The 18630-nt window shown below is 40.0% G+C and overlaps 3 protein-coding genes across 3 annotated transcripts in view; all 3 read left to right on the top strand.

The window, feature by feature from the left end:
• Positions 1-5309, top strand: part of LOC116312435 (sialoadhesin-like) — a 38817-nt gene extending 33508 nt beyond the window's left edge. The window contains exons 7-13 of the mRNA XM_039609737.1: positions 222-464; positions 3037-3156; positions 3316-3331; positions 3411-3502; positions 3691-3753; positions 5000-5039; positions 5150-5309. Coding sequence (XP_039465671.1) covers positions 222-464; positions 3037-3156; positions 3316-3331; positions 3411-3502; positions 3691-3753; positions 5000-5039; positions 5150-5174 — 599 coding nt within the window. The 3' untranslated portion in view covers positions 5175-5309. The remainder of the gene's footprint in view (positions 1-221; positions 465-3036; positions 3157-3315; positions 3332-3410; positions 3503-3690; positions 3754-4999; positions 5040-5149) is intronic.
• The window catches only part of LOC116311487 (basement membrane-specific heparan sulfate proteoglycan core protein-like), a 681374-nt gene that overhangs the window by 277722 nt on the left and 385022 nt on the right, over positions 1-18630 (top strand). The gene's annotated exons all lie outside the window — the stretch shown is intronic.
• The window catches only part of LOC120439050 (immunoglobulin superfamily member 1-like), a 265608-nt gene that overhangs the window by 92377 nt on the left and 154601 nt on the right, over positions 1-18630 (top strand). The gene's annotated exons all lie outside the window — the stretch shown is intronic.

Raw genomic sequence — 18630 nt, 5'->3', positions numbered from 1 at the left:
CTGTAACTGAACATCTCAATCATTAAATGTTGTCACTTTTTCAAACCTCTCCAATCATTAAAACCAGGCTGAGATCTCCAAAAGGAAAATCTCAGAAAATCTCTCTGAAGCCAGGAATCCATGTAGATCATGAGACACGACTCACAGCTTTTTCTAAAAGTGTGCAACAGCTGGTCTGACTGAAACAATATGTTTGTTTTTTGTTTTGTTTTGTTTTACAGAACATTTTTCTATCCTGGTGAGTCCTGTTCATCCTGTGACTGAGGGAGCTTCTGTTAGTCTGAGCTGCAGTTTGAGAACACAAAAAATACTTTCCAATGTGTTTTTCTATCACAATGACAAACTTATTCAAAATGATACCCGAGGGGAGCTGAAGATCTCTGCAGTGTCAAAGTCTGATGAAGGTTTCTACAAGTGTCAGTACTCAGGAAGAGAGTCAGCACAGAGCTGGATGTCAGTTAAAGGTGAGCAGGATCAAAACATTTGATGTGTTTCTGTAAATGAGTTTCATTCTTGAGAAGAAACATTAGATTGTCTATTTAAAGGCTTGAAGTCACCTGGATCTATTTTGTAAGAACATTTATAAAACTATTATTTGATACCTCTATACCAGGGGTCGGCAACCCGCGGCTCCGGAGCCGCATGCGGCTCTTTAGTCTTTATTTTGCGGCTCTGCGTGGTTTGGGAAAATAAATTAGAAGTATTTAGCTGAAGTGTATTTTATTTGTGTTTAGTTCTTTTTTTAACTTGTAGTTCTAAATTGGAAGATTATTGTGATTTTGAAATAGGCTATAAAAATAAAATTATATTCTATTATTTTTTTCATCGCTCAAAATAAGCGTCACATTCGCGGAAGCCGGTATACTCGCCGAAACGCCGTGCATTTATCGAGACTTTCAACCCCAGGTAGGCCAATTATGGATCTTCGGATCCACATTATGTCGGCAGCTGTTCTCCACCTTGAACTATGTTAAAAACAAACACTGCTCACGCCTCACAGATGACAGCTTACAGTCCTGCATGAAGATGAATGCCCCGATTTGCAGACGCTGTGCGCAAAAGTTCGGGACCATAAGTCTTATTGTAAACATATCACGGCAGACCCGACGATGTTTGCATGAACACGCTTTTCAGCATCTCTTTATTGACCACTTTTCACACACGGTTGCTGTACGCATACAGCCGGCTGTAACTTTTCAGCTCACAGCTCGACAACACAACAGCAGAGAGAGCACAGACTCTAAGGCGGCGAGGCGTGATTGCGGGTGCCGCTCAGGTGAGTCCGCCTCCCCTGCAGCGGCACTGCAGACCACGCCCCGCCACACACATTAACGTGGTAAAATACATATTTAGGCAGAATTTTGCAAATATCTATTTTTCATCTTTTAGCAGCATAGTGCTTTTTTCCACTTATTTTTTAAAAGTCAGGTCAAGGCTCCAAAAGCCCAAAGGCGATATAAGGGCGGCTCACAACAGTTTTTGTTTGCTACATGGATCATTTTAGTTCAGCTGGGTGTCTTTCTTTTTGTTATATTTCTTTAAGAGTTCAAAATGCGTTAATTGCATAAATAAAATGTAATTTTCTCTGTAGCACTTCATGGATTTCATAAGGAACACACTTTAGTTGCTCTGTGGATTCTTTTAGAAAGCAGTTAAAAACTTTTCTGTTCAAACAAGCCTTTTGTTGATCTACGTATTTTATATTCTTTACACTATTTACATTTGATCTTTTACATTGTGTATGATGTCTATTGATTGTATTGTTTATTTTAATATTTGTGTACAGCGCTTTGTGACTGCCTGTCTGTGAAAAGCGCTTAATAAATAAATTTTACTTACTTACTTTAGTGGTTCACACAAAGCATAAAGGTAAAAAAAAAAACCCCAATATCTTCATTTTAGATTTCAAAAAGTATTTGCGGCTCCCAGTGTTTTCTTTTGCGTGGAAACCGGGTCCAAGTGGCTCTCTGGGTGTTAAAGGTTGCAGACCCCTGCTCTATACTGTCAGGTTTAATATCGTTGTGATTCAGGAATCAAGTGAGGGACCCAGGTGAAAACAGGATGTAATGAGTGAAAGTTTCTTTATTGAAACAAAGGATAATTCATCTAACACAACAGATTGCGAGCTTGAACTCAGTCAACAAAAACAAAACATAAATGAACCGAAACTTAAGGATAAACATCTTAACTGAGGTGAGAGAGACAGGCCAGAGGAGCGGACATAACAGCGTGAGGGCGGCAGATCTGTGGGAGAGGAGAGAGCAGTTAGGGCAGGAAATCTGAGAGGGAATGTGACAAGACAGAGAGTGTTCATAAAGTGGCTGCAACAATGACTTACTTGGAGTCCAGACTAGGTGGGAGTAAAGGATGAAGGCAGAGGTCTGTGGAAACTGCTGAAGGGTGGGCAGGCAGGCAAGTGAGGAAGAGGCTCTGAGGGGGGCAGGAGTGGTGGTGAATAGTGGGGTAATGATCCAAGGTGGCAGGCGTCTGACTGGAGGTGAATGATGGCATGAAAACGAATCTTGAAGCAGGAAGGCACTGAAACAAGGGGAAAATCTGTTAGCATACAAATCTTATTTTCCTAGAAAGGATCCCAGCAGACCTGCCTGGTTACCTCACTGACGAGCTGCAGTCATGTTAACTATCCATTAACATTTGGCTTACATCCACCGAGGTCTTCAAGGTCAACTTTATGACTAAATAAAAATCCTTATAACACAGAAACTATGATTCTTACAAAGGTGCTGTGTCTTGTCAACATATAGAAAATACTGTATAAAGATTTAAAATATCATTTGTTTGACCTCTGACCTCACTTTTACATTTCACATCTGCCTTTGTTGTCACGTTGAAAAAACTCAGCTTGGACTTATTTTTACTGCACTACAAACTTCTCACAGTACAAATAAAACAAAATAAATACACTAAAAATGCAGCAAATACTGTCAACAGAGTGAGCTGCCTTAGCCGAGGTTTGTGCTCTCAGAATGCTTCTTTTATACTTTATTAATAATTAATTATTGTTTGTTGTTACAGTAACTGTGTCAGGAGCTGACAGCTCTTCATCTCCTGTGTGGTTGATGGTTGGACTGGTTTGTGGAGTCTCTCTCATTATTATTCTCCTGCTCTTGTTGTATCGCTGCAGACAGTCCAAGTGTAAGAGCCTCTTCTTTTCATGCTGTATTAGAGAGTTTATTTACTACATACACTTTAATTATTCACACATATACATGTATTCTGATCTCATGACACAAAATATCAGTGGAACAATTTATACATGACAAACATGTGTAATAACATTTGTCTCTTTCACAGATTCCTGCTTCACCAGGTTGGTAAAATACTTTTTATTATTATTTTAAACAAACATCAGTTACTTTTGAGTTTATTGTGTTTATTTCCTGTTTTAGGTCGATCCAGTCTGAGAGTCACAGTCCGGGCTCCTCCACAAATCATGGAGTCAACCAGGATGAAACTCATGAGTACAACTCTCTTCAACATGGTCAGTATTTAAACTCATTTGTATTATCATTATTAATATTGACTTTTATTAATCCTCCATTTACATGAACATTACTCAGGTTCAGTTTGTGCAGAGCAGTTAGAGATGAAATTTGTTTTTGATTTAATGAATCTAATTTCATGTGATATATTTTTACAATTCTGTAAATAAAAATATGAACATTTCAGGTTCAGATGAACATGACGACGTCACCTCCTCTGTTATTGAGTTTAAAGATCTTAGAACTAAGAGTGAGTACACAAAAGTTAATTTTATAAATAGAAAACCTGGTTTAGAAAGTTTGTTTTGTAAGTTAGGTCTGGCAGCACTTTTCTCATGTTAGAAAACAGACATTTATTCAAATGTATTATTTTATTCTTTTCATCTTTTTAAATCTGTGTATTCACTGAGACTGCAAAAAAACAAAAACAGCAAAAACAGTTAAACACCAAACATCTGAAGGAAAAAAATCTGAAAAGTGTGGTGTGCATTTGTTTTCAGCCATCTGTACTCTGATATCCCAAACAAAATCCAGTGCATTCAATTACCTTCAGAAGTCCGCTATTGAGATAATAGAGTTCAACTGTGTGTAATTATAAATACACCTGCTCTGTGAAGGCCTCAGTGGTTTGTTAGAGAACATTACTGAACAAACAGCAGCATGAAGACCAAAGAACTCACCAAACAGGTCAGGATTAAAGTTGTAGATAAGTTTAAAGCAGGGTTAGGTAATAAAAAAATATCCCAAGCTTTGAACATCTCAGCATGCTGAGCATGCTACCCCTGGTTTAGATTAAAGAATATTCTTGTGTTAGAATGGCCCAGTCAAAGTCCAGACCTAAATCTCACTGAGCATCTGTGGCAAGACTTGAAGATTGCTGTTCACAGATGCTCTCCATCCAGTCTGGCTGAGCTTGAGCCATTTTGCAACAAAGAATTGGCAAACATTTCAGTCTGTAGATGTGCAAAGCTGGTAGAGACATACCACAAAAAACTTGCAGCTGTAAATGCAGTGAAAGGTGACTCTACAAAGTATTGACACAGGAGGGTTGAAAACAAATGCACGCCACACTTTTCAGATTTTTACTTGCTTAAAATTTTGAAAGCCATGTATCATTTTCATACCACTTCACAGTTATGCACTATTTGTGTTGGTCTATCACAGAACATCCCAATAAAAAAAACATTTACATTTGTGGTTGTAAGGTGACAAAATGTGTAAATGTTCAACGTGTATGAATACTTTTTCAAGTCACTGTCAGTTTGATTTAGTCGAGTAACAGCATCACCGTACAAAACACACCATTGTTTCAAGTATCCCAGGTGAGGTGTTAATGATTTTTCACTGATACAGAAGAAGATAGAGAAGTGTTTCAGCTTCACATGTTTTGCAAAAAAAATCTTTACAACACAGAACAAATTACAAGTGATAAGTTATGTGTCTGAGGCCAGATGTTTACATGAAAGTAAAACCAGGTGATTTCCTCCTCCACACAGATACAGAGTCTGTCTGCGCCTTCTACACAAAGCCTATAAGGTACAGTTAATGTTTCACACCTTCTGTAAAGACTCAAACACAAAACAGAACTTCACTTTACATCAAGGGGAGACAATGCTTTTATAATAAACTTTATTGTTCTTCAACAGGAAGCCACAGGTGGGACAGGCATGAGGGGCAGCCAGTGACCCCTCACACACGTCCTTATGCTGATATCCAGGCAGGTTCTCAGTGTTTGTAGCTGCTGATTTATGCAGCAAGCATTTCCACAGTCCTCTGCTGCAGATTATAGAAACCCTTTTTTTCTCAGCTCACGACAGAAGATCTACAGCTGGGACACTGTTAAGTGGTTCTATGTGAAAAATAGTTAAATATTAACTCAAACATGTTCTTGTATGTAAAACAGGTTCATATGACAAATGCATGAAATTATATTTGTCCTTTAAAGTGGACATTAAAAAACACCACATGTATAAAGGCTAGTTTACATCATGAAGTCCTGCTCTCAAACACTGACTCAGATGTAACTGTCTGTGAAACTGGATTTAAGAAATAAGAACTTAAAGTTCATAAAACATTTAAAACAGACTTTCGTCCATGAAGTCCTCGTTGATAAAGTGCTTTACAGACCTGAACCTTACAGCTAACAGCTGGATTTTCCTGTGTCAGTGCAGCTCGCCAAACAACGCAGAACCACTTACTGCTAAAGAGACAGACGGTGAAAGCAGACAGTATATCCTCAGTTTTAACATAAAAGTTATTGTTGCAGCCAAGAGCAGCACAACAGTGACCCCATTAAACTGATGTTTAGTTTTAGTGTCCTTATTTTCACTGAGTTATTGGTTCTGCTATTAGTTACTTAACATAAACTGATGTGAGTCTTTTGACTGAAACTAACCAACTGACCTGGTGATGTGATGCTCTGTACTGACAGAAGATGGCGCTGAACATGTTTTTATACCTTTAAGCACTTATTTCTTAAATGAAGCTTCACAGTCAGAGTTACATCTGTGTCAGTTTTTGAGAGCTGGGCTCCATGATGTACATTAGCATTAATACATGTAGTGTTTCATGTCCCCTTTAATGCTGAACACCTGATGTGACATTTCCACACAATAACTCTGCTCAGTAACTGATTGTTTTACATGTTTTCCATCTTCCAGTTTTTGTGATTTGGTTCATGTAAACATTTCTGATGGTTTTATTTTCATCAAAATATTTTAATTTGCACTTAAGTTTGAACTCTTAGAGATTACACTCACTTTATATTCACAGACTTGTGACCATGACACAAAACTACAGACAGAAGTGGATAAAATCTCAGTGTTACTGGTTTTAGAAATGCTTTAAAGTAATAAAAATACATCATTTAGAGTCAAAATATCATAAATGGTAACAAATATAACTGTTATCTTCGGATTACTCACAGTCCAAATCATCATCTGCATCAATGAATGTCAGTGAGGTGTCCTGAAAGTCGTCACGTCTCCTGTTCAGTTACCGTCTCTGAGAATCACTCTGCTCTCCAATCAAATCACTTTCTTCTGTTTATCCTCTGAGTTGCTCTTTGGTGGTTATGAATCATTGCTCTGTGAAAACTGAGAAGTTGTTGCTGTGCTTGGGAGACATTTCTCTTTTGTTCTGGTATCAAATTGCATCGTGTTTGCTGAGCTTCACCATCTTTCTTGTCACCTGTCAAACTGTTGCTCATGTTTCCAGAGCAGCTTTTCTTCTGCTCAGATTTAAAAAATGTTCAATAAGTTTTGTTTTGTCAATTTGCCAAATTTTTTGCTCAGTTATTCAGAATCACTTTTTCCTGTTCTGTTGCCAAACTGTCTGTCAGTTTCATATAGACATTAATTTGTTCTTATTCAGTTGCCAAGTTGTTGCTCAGTTGCTTTGAGTCAAAGTTCATCTCAGTTGACAGGTTGCATTGCAGTTTTGAAAAAAAAATCCTCTGTTGAGTTGTCAAACTGTCTTTCAGAATAATGTATTCTCAGTTTTCTGCTCAGACTTTTTCTCAGACGTCTGATTTTCTCCTCTTCTGTTCAGAGTCAGTCATCTTCTGCTCAGTTGTCTAAAGTCAAGACTGTCTCTCTGTCCTCTTTTGTCTATATTCTGTTTTCTTCTGTCCAGATGTCAAACTCCTTTAATTTCTGAGACCTTCATCTCTGTTTGCTGATCAAACTCGTCCTCAGTTTTCTTACGTTGCTCCTTTTAGTTTTTAACTTGCTGCTGTTTGCTGAGAAAAACTTTCTATGCTTGTTTAGATTTTTCCAGAATAAATCTTCCTCCGTTTAGTTTTTCTGTTCATTTCTCCAGACTCAAACTTCTTTTGCTCTAACAAATAAGAACACAATGATCGGGACCGTGTAAGCTACAACCCTATAATCACTTTCTGTCACCGACCTCTCAGCTAAACCTGTGTGGAGTCATCCCATAATAACAACTAGGGCTTCCACGATTAGTCGACCAGTCACAATTACATCAACTAGCGTTAAACGCTAAAGAAGAAGAAGCCGTCTCCAGTATCGTATATATTCGCATTTGCGACCAAATTGGTCGCACTCTAGAGCCCTGTATTTTCTACCTGTATTTCCCTGTATCCCATTTGTACAAGTTTAAAAAAGTAAAATCTAATTTACGTCATGGAGCCCAGCTCTCAAAAACTGACTCAGATGTAACTGTCTGTGAAGCTGGATTTAAGAAATAAGTACTTAAAGTTCATAAAACATGTCAAACAGACTCCTCGTTCATAAAATGCTTTAAAGACCTGAACATTACAGCTAACAGCTGGATTTGTCTATGTCAGTGCAGCTAGCCAAACAATGCAGAACCACTTACTGCTAAACAGACAGATGGTGAAAGCAGACAGTATATCCTCGGTTTTAATATAAAACTCATTGTTGCAGCTGAGAGCAGCACAAAAGTGACCCCATTAAACTGATGTTTAATTTTAGTGTTCTTATTTTCCCTGAGTTTGCTGAGCTTCACAGAGTTACATCTGCGTCAGGTTTGAGAGCAGGGCCCCGTGATGTAAATTAACCTCTATACATGTAGTGTTTCTGTCCTCTTGATGCTGAACATGTGACATTTTCACACATTAATTCTTCTCAGTAACTGATTTTTTTTTTTTGTATGTTTGTCATCCTCCATTTTCCAGTTTTACTGATTTTGTTCATGTAAACATTTCTGGTGGTTTCATGTTCATCAAAATATTTTAATCTGCACTCAAGTTTCAACTCTTAGAGATTACATTCACTTTATATTCACAGACCCTCGCACAAAACTACAGACAGAAGTAGATAAAATCTCAGTGTTACTGGTTATAGAAATGCTTCACAATAATAAAAATACTTCAATAAAGTCAAAATATCATAAATGGTAACAAATATAACTGTTATCTTCGGGTTACTCACAGTCCAAATCATCATCTGCATCAATGAATGTCAGTGAGGCGTCCTGAAAGTCGTCACGTCTCATGTTGAGTTACCGTCTCTGAGAATCACTCTGCTCTCCAATCAAATTACTTTTCTTCTGTTTATCTGCTGAGTTGTTCTTTTGTTCTGGTATCAAGTTGTCTCGAGTTTCTGTTCACCTGTCAAACTGTTGCTTGTGTTTCCAGAGCAGCTTTTCTTTTGCTCAGATTAACAAAACTTTTAGTCATTTTTGTTTTGTTGATTTACCAAATTGTTGCTCAGTTGTTGAGAATCACTTGTTTTCTGTTCTGTTGCCAAACTGCCTGACAGTTTCATACAGACATTAATTTGCTCTTGTTCAGTTGCCAAGTTGTTGCTCAGTTGCTTTGAGTCAAAGTTCATCTCAGTTGACAACAATTTATTCTCAGTTTTCTGCTCAGACTTTTTCTCAGACGTCTGATTTTCTCCTCTTCTGTTCAGAGTCACTCATCTTCTGCTCAGTTGTCTAAAGTCAAGACTGTCTCTCTGTCCTCTGTTGTCCGTGTTCTTTGTTCTTATGTGCTTCTTTGCTTACTGATCAAACTCCTCCTCAGTTTTCTTACGTTGCTCCTTTTTGTTTTTAATTTGCTGCTGTCTGCTGAGAAAAACTTTCTATGCTTGTTTTGATTTTTCTAGAATAAATCTTCCTCTGTTTAGTTTTTCTGTTTATCTGTCCAGACTCACACTTCTTTTGATCTGTGGTTAACTTGGAGTTAATCCTGACAACAGGTATTGTCACACAATGATCGGGTCTGTGTGAGCTACAAGCTTATGACTACTTTTTGCGGCTGACCTTTCATCTAAACCTGTGTGGAGTCATCCCATAATAAGAATTATCCATTCATAATTTTTCCCTATTCTACTATTTTTCCCCAGTATTCTACTATTATACTAAACAACAGTAAACTAGTCTGTTTCCTGACATAATCTGATGTTTTTGTAAAAACTTTGGTTGTGTTGTTCTGTTTTTCCACTGCCTGTGCTCTCTGTAAAATTGTTAAAAGACAGTTTTGTTAATGACCTGGATTAGATACTAGAAACGTGTGACTGCAACACTTTAAATGTGTGTTACAACACACTCCACTCTTATATTTTATGTAACATGTGGGAAAGAAGAATGTGTTTTTTGAGTCATTACAACAGTTTTTTACTGCTTTAGTTTGTTTTTGTTTAAAATCTTTTGCTGACAAATTTAATAAATTCATTTTCTTGATATATTATTATAAAGATATACTGAAAGAAATAAAATCCTTGTTCTCCAAAAGTTGAATCTGTTCATCTGGACGTAGCGTTTTGTGGGAGAAACGTTTTGTCACTCATCCAAGTGACTTCTTCAGTCTCAGCTGACTGCAGGTTTCCCCAAACCTTATAAACAGTACATTTGCATAATGACTGAAACCAGCCCACTGAAGGAACAATGGGCTGTGAGGTCAGTTCCTTAATCATAATTATGCAAATTCCCATGACCATTGATCAACAATCACTGACCAAAACCCACTGATCAAAGAACACTGATCAATGGCCATGAGTACCATTCACAGAGAGTTGGGGAATGGCTGCAATCACAGCGTTGTAAGATGGCGAAAGATGTACCCTTAGGCCCCCTCCTCGATTGCAGCAGGCTCTGAATAGAGAACAAAAGAGTCTTTATTTACAGCAACACCAGGTGATCTATTTACAAAGTGGGGAAGGACGGGCTCCGGGGATCCACACACGAATGGGGGAAAAGACGCTTACTCCTCCTTACTCCACACTCTGTCCACGCCTCACGCTCCTCTTCACACTCCACAGAAAACACAAAAGCTCACTCCAAAACTCACACACTCGATCGCTTTGGTTACACAGGGCAACGGTCCAGCGACAAGAAACACAGAGCTGCCATCTTATAAAGGGACTGGAACACTGTCGGGTGATGAGCCACAGGTGTGTGATTGTGACCAGGTGCGTGGGCCAAGGGCAGAGGGAGGGAGAGAGCAGGAACAAAATCAAAACAAAAACACATGTAGCCACACTGAGCCGACCGGGTAGACACAGGGACCCTGACACAGTTTACTAGTTGATCTACGTCCCTGCCTTCACCTATGGTCACGAGCTGTGGTCAGTGACCGAAAGAACGAGATCATGGAAGCAGCGGAAATGGGCTTCTTCCGAAGGGTGGCTGGCCTCTCCCTTGGAGATAGGGGGAGAACTCTGGCCATCCGAGAGGGGCTCAGAGTAGAGCCACTGCTCCTTCACATCAAAAGGAGCCAGTTGAGTAGTGATGCGCGAATCATGAACGAATCGTTCAATACTCGAGAATCACTTTACTGACTCATGAATCATGATTCACAAGCCCAACTGACTCACTGACTCATCCCTGTTGCTGTTAGCAGCAATATATCTAGCTTATAATTAAAATTGTGGAGAAAAACACAACATCCAGTATCTTAACAAAAAAAATTTCTGCTCTGAACTGGAAGAAAAAACCCTGAGTAGAAGCTCACATCAAGACAATAGCTCCTCGGTTCACAGTAGCATCACTCTGCTAACATGCTAACAGCACATTTGAGCTACTCACCCCCTCCCTCCTGTGCTGAATCATAGAGTAAGCGAATCACTCAGGACTCACTAACCCCTTCCCTCCTGTGCTGAATCGTAAGTGTAAGCGAATCACTCAGGACTCGCTCACCCCCTCCCTCCTGTGCTGAATCATAGAGCGAATGAATCACTCAGGACTCACTAACCCCCTCCCTCCTGTGCTGAATCATAGAGTAAGCGAATCACTCAGGACTCACTAACCCCCTACCTCCTGTGCTGAATCATAGAGTAAGCGAATCACTCAGGACTCACTAACCCCTTCCCTCCTGTGCTGAATCGTAAGTGTAAGCGAATCACTCAGGACTCGCTCACCCCCTCCCTCCTGTGCTGAATCATAGAGCGAATGAATCACTCAGGACTCGCTCACCCCCTCCCTCCTGTGCTGAATCATAGAGCGAGTGAATCACTCCTCCTCCCTCCTGTGCTGAATCATAGAGTAAGCGAATCACTCAGGACTCACTAACCCCCTCCCTCCTGTGCTGAATCATAGAGTAAGCGAATCACTCAGGACTCACTAACCCCTTCCCTCCTGTGCTGAATCATAGAGCGAACGAATCACTCACTCACTCACTCACTCACCCCCTCCCTCCTGGCTCACAGCTTCTTCCTCTTGGTTGGCAACCAATGTGAAGGCGCATTACCGCCCCCTGGCTCACAGCTCAGTGGACATTTAGATGAGAAAATATATATTTGACACATTTAAGGAAAATACTAATAAAATAAAAATAAACAAAATAAATGTTCCCTTTAGAAATTTTTTTTGCTCTTTTTTGCTCTATAAAATAGTTGTTTTCTTTTAGAATCACTCATCTTAGCAGTAGGATATACATGAAAAGAGACACAAATTAAGTTTGAGTGAAAATGTACATTTTTTGCACTCTCTGGTCAACTGACTCAGTGAATCAAATGACTCAAAAAACCCGATTCACTTTGGTGAGTGACTCATTAAAACTCAATTGAGTAAAAAGAATCAAATTTACCATCACTACAGTTGAGGTGGTTCGGGCATCTGACAAGGATGCCTCCTGGGTGCCTCCTGGGTGAGGTGTTCTGGGGACGTTCCACCCGAAGGAGGCCCCTAACATTCAGTGCCTGACTACTGATTATATGTTACTCGAGTACACCAGAGAATAAGTGATGCAGACAGCTGGCATCAGAGAGAAAGAGAGGACCACTATCCTACAGGGAAAGAACTGGAGAAAGAGAAAACAACACATCCGGGAAGAGCATTGAGACGTGAGAGACATGTGTCTGATAAATGGACTGGTTCTTATAGAGCACTTTTCTGAGGACTCAAAGCACTTTACACAGTTTGCCTAATTCACACAAGCACTTTTTTCTATTTAACTGCTTTCTAACTAATATTCACACACATTCATACTCTACCGGATGCATCTGAGAGCAACAAATATCCTTGCCCAAGGATATTTGGCATGCAGACTGGAGCAGACAGGGATCAAACCACCAACCATCCGATTAGTAAGTGACCTGCTCTACCTCCTGTACCTCACAGATCGTTTGGTTGCTTTTGAGCAGTGGTTCCCAAACTTTTTTTGTTAGGCCCCCCCTTTGTTTTATAAGCACAAACACATCCTCCAACCACGCACACCCATATTTTGTTTTCAAATTCCATTGCAGTTTTTTCCACACTTCAAACCTTTTGTAATCAATTAAATAAATAAAAGTAAACTGCAATAAATTACAGGTTGCAATAAAATAAATCACCAAACAAACCATCTTTATGTTGTAATTATTATTTTACGTATAGCTAGTTTTTTTGTTTGTTTGCTTTTTTTTTGACTGTGTAATAATATTCAACACTGCTATCAATACAGTTTTCAAAAAATGTCTCTCTGTGCAAAAGGGGTTTAGAAACATAAACAACTGTGGGAAACTGTTTGTCCGAGATTTGAACCGGGGGAACAAATCGTGGCAGGATCAGCCTGATATTATTTGTATCTCACTGTAACTTTACTGCATTGAGAGCTAACATCACCAAAATTTCATTATAAGAGTGTTTGTGAACTCATGCTCAAGAATGTGGAATACTGTTTGTCTGTGATTTGGACAGCCCAGTGCATGCCCCTGGCGCAGGGGAAACAAATTCTGTCAAGGATACCTACCTTGGCACCGCCGTTGTGCGGGTGAAGCCAACGGCGGTGCCAAGGTAGCCAAAGACAAGATATGCTTTTCTATTTTTTTCTAGTCTTTGGCTTGGAAGGAAGTTGGCTTGGAACCATATTTGACGATGCTTCATCTTCTGATTTGCATTTGTGTGGGAGCCCCGTCAAAAACCTGTCCATTAGGCTAGCAGTGTCCAAGCATTCTTTTATTTTTTTTATTCATACCGTGTCCCCCCGTGCCCCCCACTTTGAGAACCACTGCTTTTGAGGAAGGTGGTGTAAGTGCGATATTGGGTCAGGAGTCTCCTGTGGCACAGAGACTGTCTGAAACAGGGTGGGCAACTCATTTTCCTTAGGGGCCACATGACAAACTGAGACTGTTGTGAAAGCCGCACCAATAAGCTGAACTCAGTTCTGCTCAATATCTATTTGTTCTCTTATATAAGCTCTTTATAAATGCCCTCGGTCGGCATACCTGGGTCGGGTGATTGGTTCATTTCTGGACCTCTGTGGAGTTGGTTTGGCCATCTGGATCAGCTATGTTGGGTCGGGGTCGTGTCTGGAACCTGCAGGGTGCCAGCCCTTGAGGCCTGGAGTTCCCCCACCCCTGCTATACATTCTCAGATCACTAATCTTGCTGCAGCAAGAGTACTGACAGGGACTAGAAAGAGAGAGAATATTTCTCCTGTATTGGCTTCCCTTCATTGGCTTCCTGTTAAATCCAGAATTTAATTCAAAATCCTGCTCCTCACATACAAGGTCTTAAATAATCAGGCCCCATCTTATCTTAATGACCTTGTAGTACCATATCACCCTATTAGAACACTTCGCTCTCGCGCTGCAGGCCTACTTGTTGTTCCTAGAGTATTTAAAAGTAGAATGGGAGGGAGAGCCTTTAGTTTTCAGGCCCCTCTTCTGTGGAACCAGCTTCCAGTTTGGATTCGGGAGATAGACACTATCTCTACTTTTAAGATTAGGCTTAAAACTTTCCTTTTTGCTAAAGCATATAGTTAGGGCTGGACCAGGTGACCCTGAATCCTCCCTTAGTTATGCTGCAATAGACGTAGGCTGCCGGGGATTCCCATGATGCATTGAGTTTTTCCTTTCCGGTCACCTTTCTCACTCAGTATGTGTTAACAGACCTCTCTGCATTGAATCATATCTGTTATTAATCTCTGTCTCTCTTCCACAGCATGTCTTTATCCTGTTTTCCTTCTCTCACCCCAACCGTTCGCAGCAGATGGCCGCCCCTCCCTGAGCCTGGTTCTGCCGGAGGTTTCTTCCTGTTAAAAGGGAGTTTTTCCTTCGCACTGTCGCCAAAGTGCTTGCTCATAGGGGGTCATATGATTGTTGGGTTTTTCTCTGTATCTATTATTGTATGATCTACTGTACAATATAAAGCGCCTGGAGGTGACTGTTGTTGTGATTTGGCGCTATATAAATAAAACTGAAATGAAAAAAAATTGAATAATCTGATACAGGGCTAACACAGACAACCATTTGCACTCACATTCACACCAATTAGAAGAAAAGAAGAAGAAAAAAAAATAAACTGCTGCTTCACATTTTACCATTATTACACTGCACTTTTTTAGGCAGCACTGTCATCATGTGTCAGAATACACAGGTTATAGTCAACCTAACTTGAAAACTTGAACAGATGATGAGCACCGTAGCGGATTGTTTTCGATCTGTTGCCAAGGTGATTGGCAAGACTCTGAAGCGGGACTCTAAATGTTCACAAGAAAGGTGAATTTATTTACAGAAGTGACACCAGGTGCTTTATATAATGCTGAAATGGGGCTCCAGGGAATCCAGGAAAGGGAAACAAATCCAAATCAAAAACATGATAACAGCCGCTTGAGAAACAGCAATCCAGGAAAGACTACAGCTCAGCCACAGCCACCTTAAGTAGTGGCCAATCTTACAAGGATGATGAACAGCAAGTGCATTGTCCAAAGGAAGGAACCTGAAATGGAGCCTCTCCAGGTGGAGAGGACAACAGGAGAGAGAGAGAAGACCAACAGCAGGCAGTGACAGGAAGCCAGAGAGGACTGGAGGACCATGACATCTGTTTGTGCATTAAATTTAAAGACATTGAAGATTAAACTGCAAACATGACAATACAGAGTAATGTCTTTGTTCTTCTGAGCAGCTTCTGAGCATGTGTGTAAAGGGTTGTTGGTGGTTACTGTCTATTTTGCCACAGGTTTATTTTTAATCGACTGAACGGTCTCATTTTTGTCTCGGTCATGTAGAAGAGAGGAAATGCAGCCTGTGGTTTGAGACAACTGTTTTTTGTGTAGCAATGTCTTATTTTAAACCATCAGAATCCAGCAAACATAAGGAAGGGGCCAAATCCTAAAGCATACAGTGCTCCATTGTCCTCTTCTGCCTCTGATGAGGACACAAGTTTTGAATATTTTCATGTCAGTGAGATGTGAGACCTTGAACATATGCAGAAAGTGTTTAAACTCTGACCTGTAGATCAGACCGTGACAGGCAGGATCACATCTCAAAAAGACGTGAGTGATGGAAAGTATTGTGTGAACATTTATTTCTCTATAACTGCATGTCCACACAGAGCTGCACTAAAACAAACCTCAGTGATCTTTTGTTGTTTTATTCATCAGCCACAGAGTTAAAAAGAGGAAGAACAATTCATTATAGCAACTGAGCTTTTACTGCTATATTAACTATTTAAAGGTATTAAAGAAAGAAAAATGATTACACATCTTCTACACAGCACAAAACTTTGTTTCGTCTTCAAAACATTGTTTCGTCTTCAAAACATTGTCTTTTATTTGTGTATTTATCCTTTTGTTATTCACATTATTATATGTTTAGTGTAACAGTGCCAGAGCTGACAGGTGGGGAGGTCTTCCAGATTAGGAAGAAGAAAGTAGAAAAAAGAAAGAGAACAAAAGAGAGAGAAACAGAAAAAAGTAGGAAATAACAGAAAAGATAAAAATAAAAGACAAAGGACAAGTATAGAACAACAGGTCACCACCTCTGCACTTGTATTGACACACGAAACAAACAGCACCTGAAAGAGAACAGAAGGAAGACAGAGCCTGCATGAGGAGAGCCTCTGAGAACCAGAAGCAACAGGCAGCCGACCCTCCCAGAGACCAGGGACCCGTCACAACCTGAGGACAGGGCCCAGGACTATGGGCACATGCACATAAATGCACAAAGACAAACAACCATCCACATCAACCCACTGCTCTAAAACAGTTCAAAAACACATTAACTCTGGTGTGGATGTGGTGTCGTCTTATTCTTGTTATCAGTATGTTTAAAGGGGAACTGGAAGTTTGGTCCAGTTATACAGGGAGTGCAGAATTATTAGGCAAATGACTATTTTGTCCACATCATCCTCTTCATGCATGTTGTCTTACTCCAAGCTGTATAGGCTCGAAAGCCCACTACCAATTAAGCATATTAGGTGATGTGCATCTCTGTAATGAGAAGGGGTGTGGTCTAATGACATCAACACCCTATATCAGGTGTGCATAATTATTAGGCAACTTCCTTTCCTTTGGCAAAATGGGTCAAAAGAAGGACTTGACAGGCTCAGAAAAGTCAAAAATAGTGAGATATCTTGCAGAGGGATGCAGCAGTCTTAAAATTGCAAAGCTTCTGAAGCGTGATCATCGAACAATCAAGCGTTTCATTCAAAATAGTCAACAGGGTCGCAAGAAGCGTGTGGAAAAACCAAGGCGCAAAATAACTGCCCATGAACTGAGAAAAGTCAAGCGTGCAGCTGCCAAGATGCCACTTGCCACCAGTTTGGCCATATTTCAGAGCTGCAACATCACTGGAGTGCCCAAAAGCACAAGGTGTGCAATACTCAGAGACATGGCCAAGGTAAGAAAGGCTGAAAGACGACCACCACTGAACAAGACACACAAGCTGAAACGTCAAGACTGGGCCAAGAAATATCTCAAGACTGATTTTTCTAAGGTTTTATGGACTGATGAAATGAGAGTGAGTCTTGATGGGCCAGATGGATGGGCCCGTGGCTGGATTGGTAAAGGGCAGAGAGCTCCAGTCCGACTCAGACGCCAGCAAGGTGGAGGTGGAGTACTGGTTTGGGCTGGTATCATCAAAGATGAGCTTGTGGGGCCTTTTCGGGTTGAGGATGGAGTCAAGCTCAACTCCCAGTCCTACTGCCAGTTTCTGGAAGACACCTTCAAGCAGTGGTACAGGAAGAAGTCTGCATCCTTCAAGAAAACATGATTTTCATGCAGGACAATGCTCCATCACACGCGTCCCAAGTACTCCACAGCGTGGCTGGCAAGAAAGGGTATAAAAGAAGAAAAACTAATGACATGGCCTCCTTGTTCACCTGATCTGAACCCCATTGAGAACCTGTGGTCCATCATCAAATGTGAGATTTACAAGGAGGGAAAAGAGTACACCTCTCTGAACAGTGTCTGGGAGGCTGTGGTTGCTGCTGCACGCAATGTTGATGGTGAACAGATCAAAACACTGACAGAATCCATGGATGGCAGGCTTTTGAGTGTCCTTGCAAAGAAAGGTGGCTATATTGGTCGCTGATTTGTTTTTGTTTTGTTTTGAATGTCAGAAATGTATATTTGTGAATGTGGAGATGTTATATTGGTTTCACTGGTAAAAATAAACAATTGAAATGGGTATATATTTGTTTTTTGTTAAGTTGCCTAATAATTATGCACAGTAATAGTCGCCTGCACAAACAGATATCCCCCTAAAATAGCTAAAATTAAAAACAAACTAAAAACTACTTCCAAAAACATTCAGCTTTGATATTAATGAGTTTTTTGGGTTCATTGAGAACATGGTTGTTGTTCAATAATAAAATTATTCCTCAAAAATACAACTTGCCTAATAATTCTGCACTCCCTGTAAGTGAACTGTTTAACACGATGAAGCAACATGTGGTTTGTTGCAATGTTTTGTGTATTTACTCAGCATACGTTCAAGTTTTAATATTACTATGGCAACATGAGTAAAATTAAAGGTAAAATCAGGGATAATTATTATAACAACATTAGATACACAACAAACACATCCCTGTACAGTCATATTGTAGGTAATACACCACAGTATCTTCTGGGGTATTAGTCTACACATAACTGAATCATTTGGACAGAGAGATTAATACCTGTGGAATCACACAGTGTTTAAGTCTCAGTTATTCATTTATGTTGACTGGAGGGTGTAAGTTGAAACTTCTGTGATCTCGATAGAGACCATATGGAGGATTTTGTGATGACCCACAGGTAAGTCTCTGTGTTCCTGTGATCAGTTATCTGTAACTCAGTTTTCTTCATTTGTTACCACTGAGGCCTGAAACTATCAGCTTCATAATAAAGGTCACATTTGTTTGGTAATCTGAGTCCTGCTCTGGATGTGGGTCTGATTTTTGAACTGACTCTGGACAGAATCACATGATCTTGGTTGGTAACTTGTGGTGTTCAACACAAA

Source organism: Oreochromis aureus, linkage group 3 (genome assembly GCF_013358895.1).
Source record: "Oreochromis aureus strain Israel breed Guangdong linkage group 3, ZZ_aureus, whole genome shotgun sequence".
Classification (NCBI taxonomy): Eukaryota; Metazoa; Chordata; class Actinopteri; order Cichliformes; family Cichlidae; genus Oreochromis; species Oreochromis aureus.
Note: the sequence above shows the minus strand (reverse complement) of the source record. Positions and strands in the feature narration are given on the sequence as shown.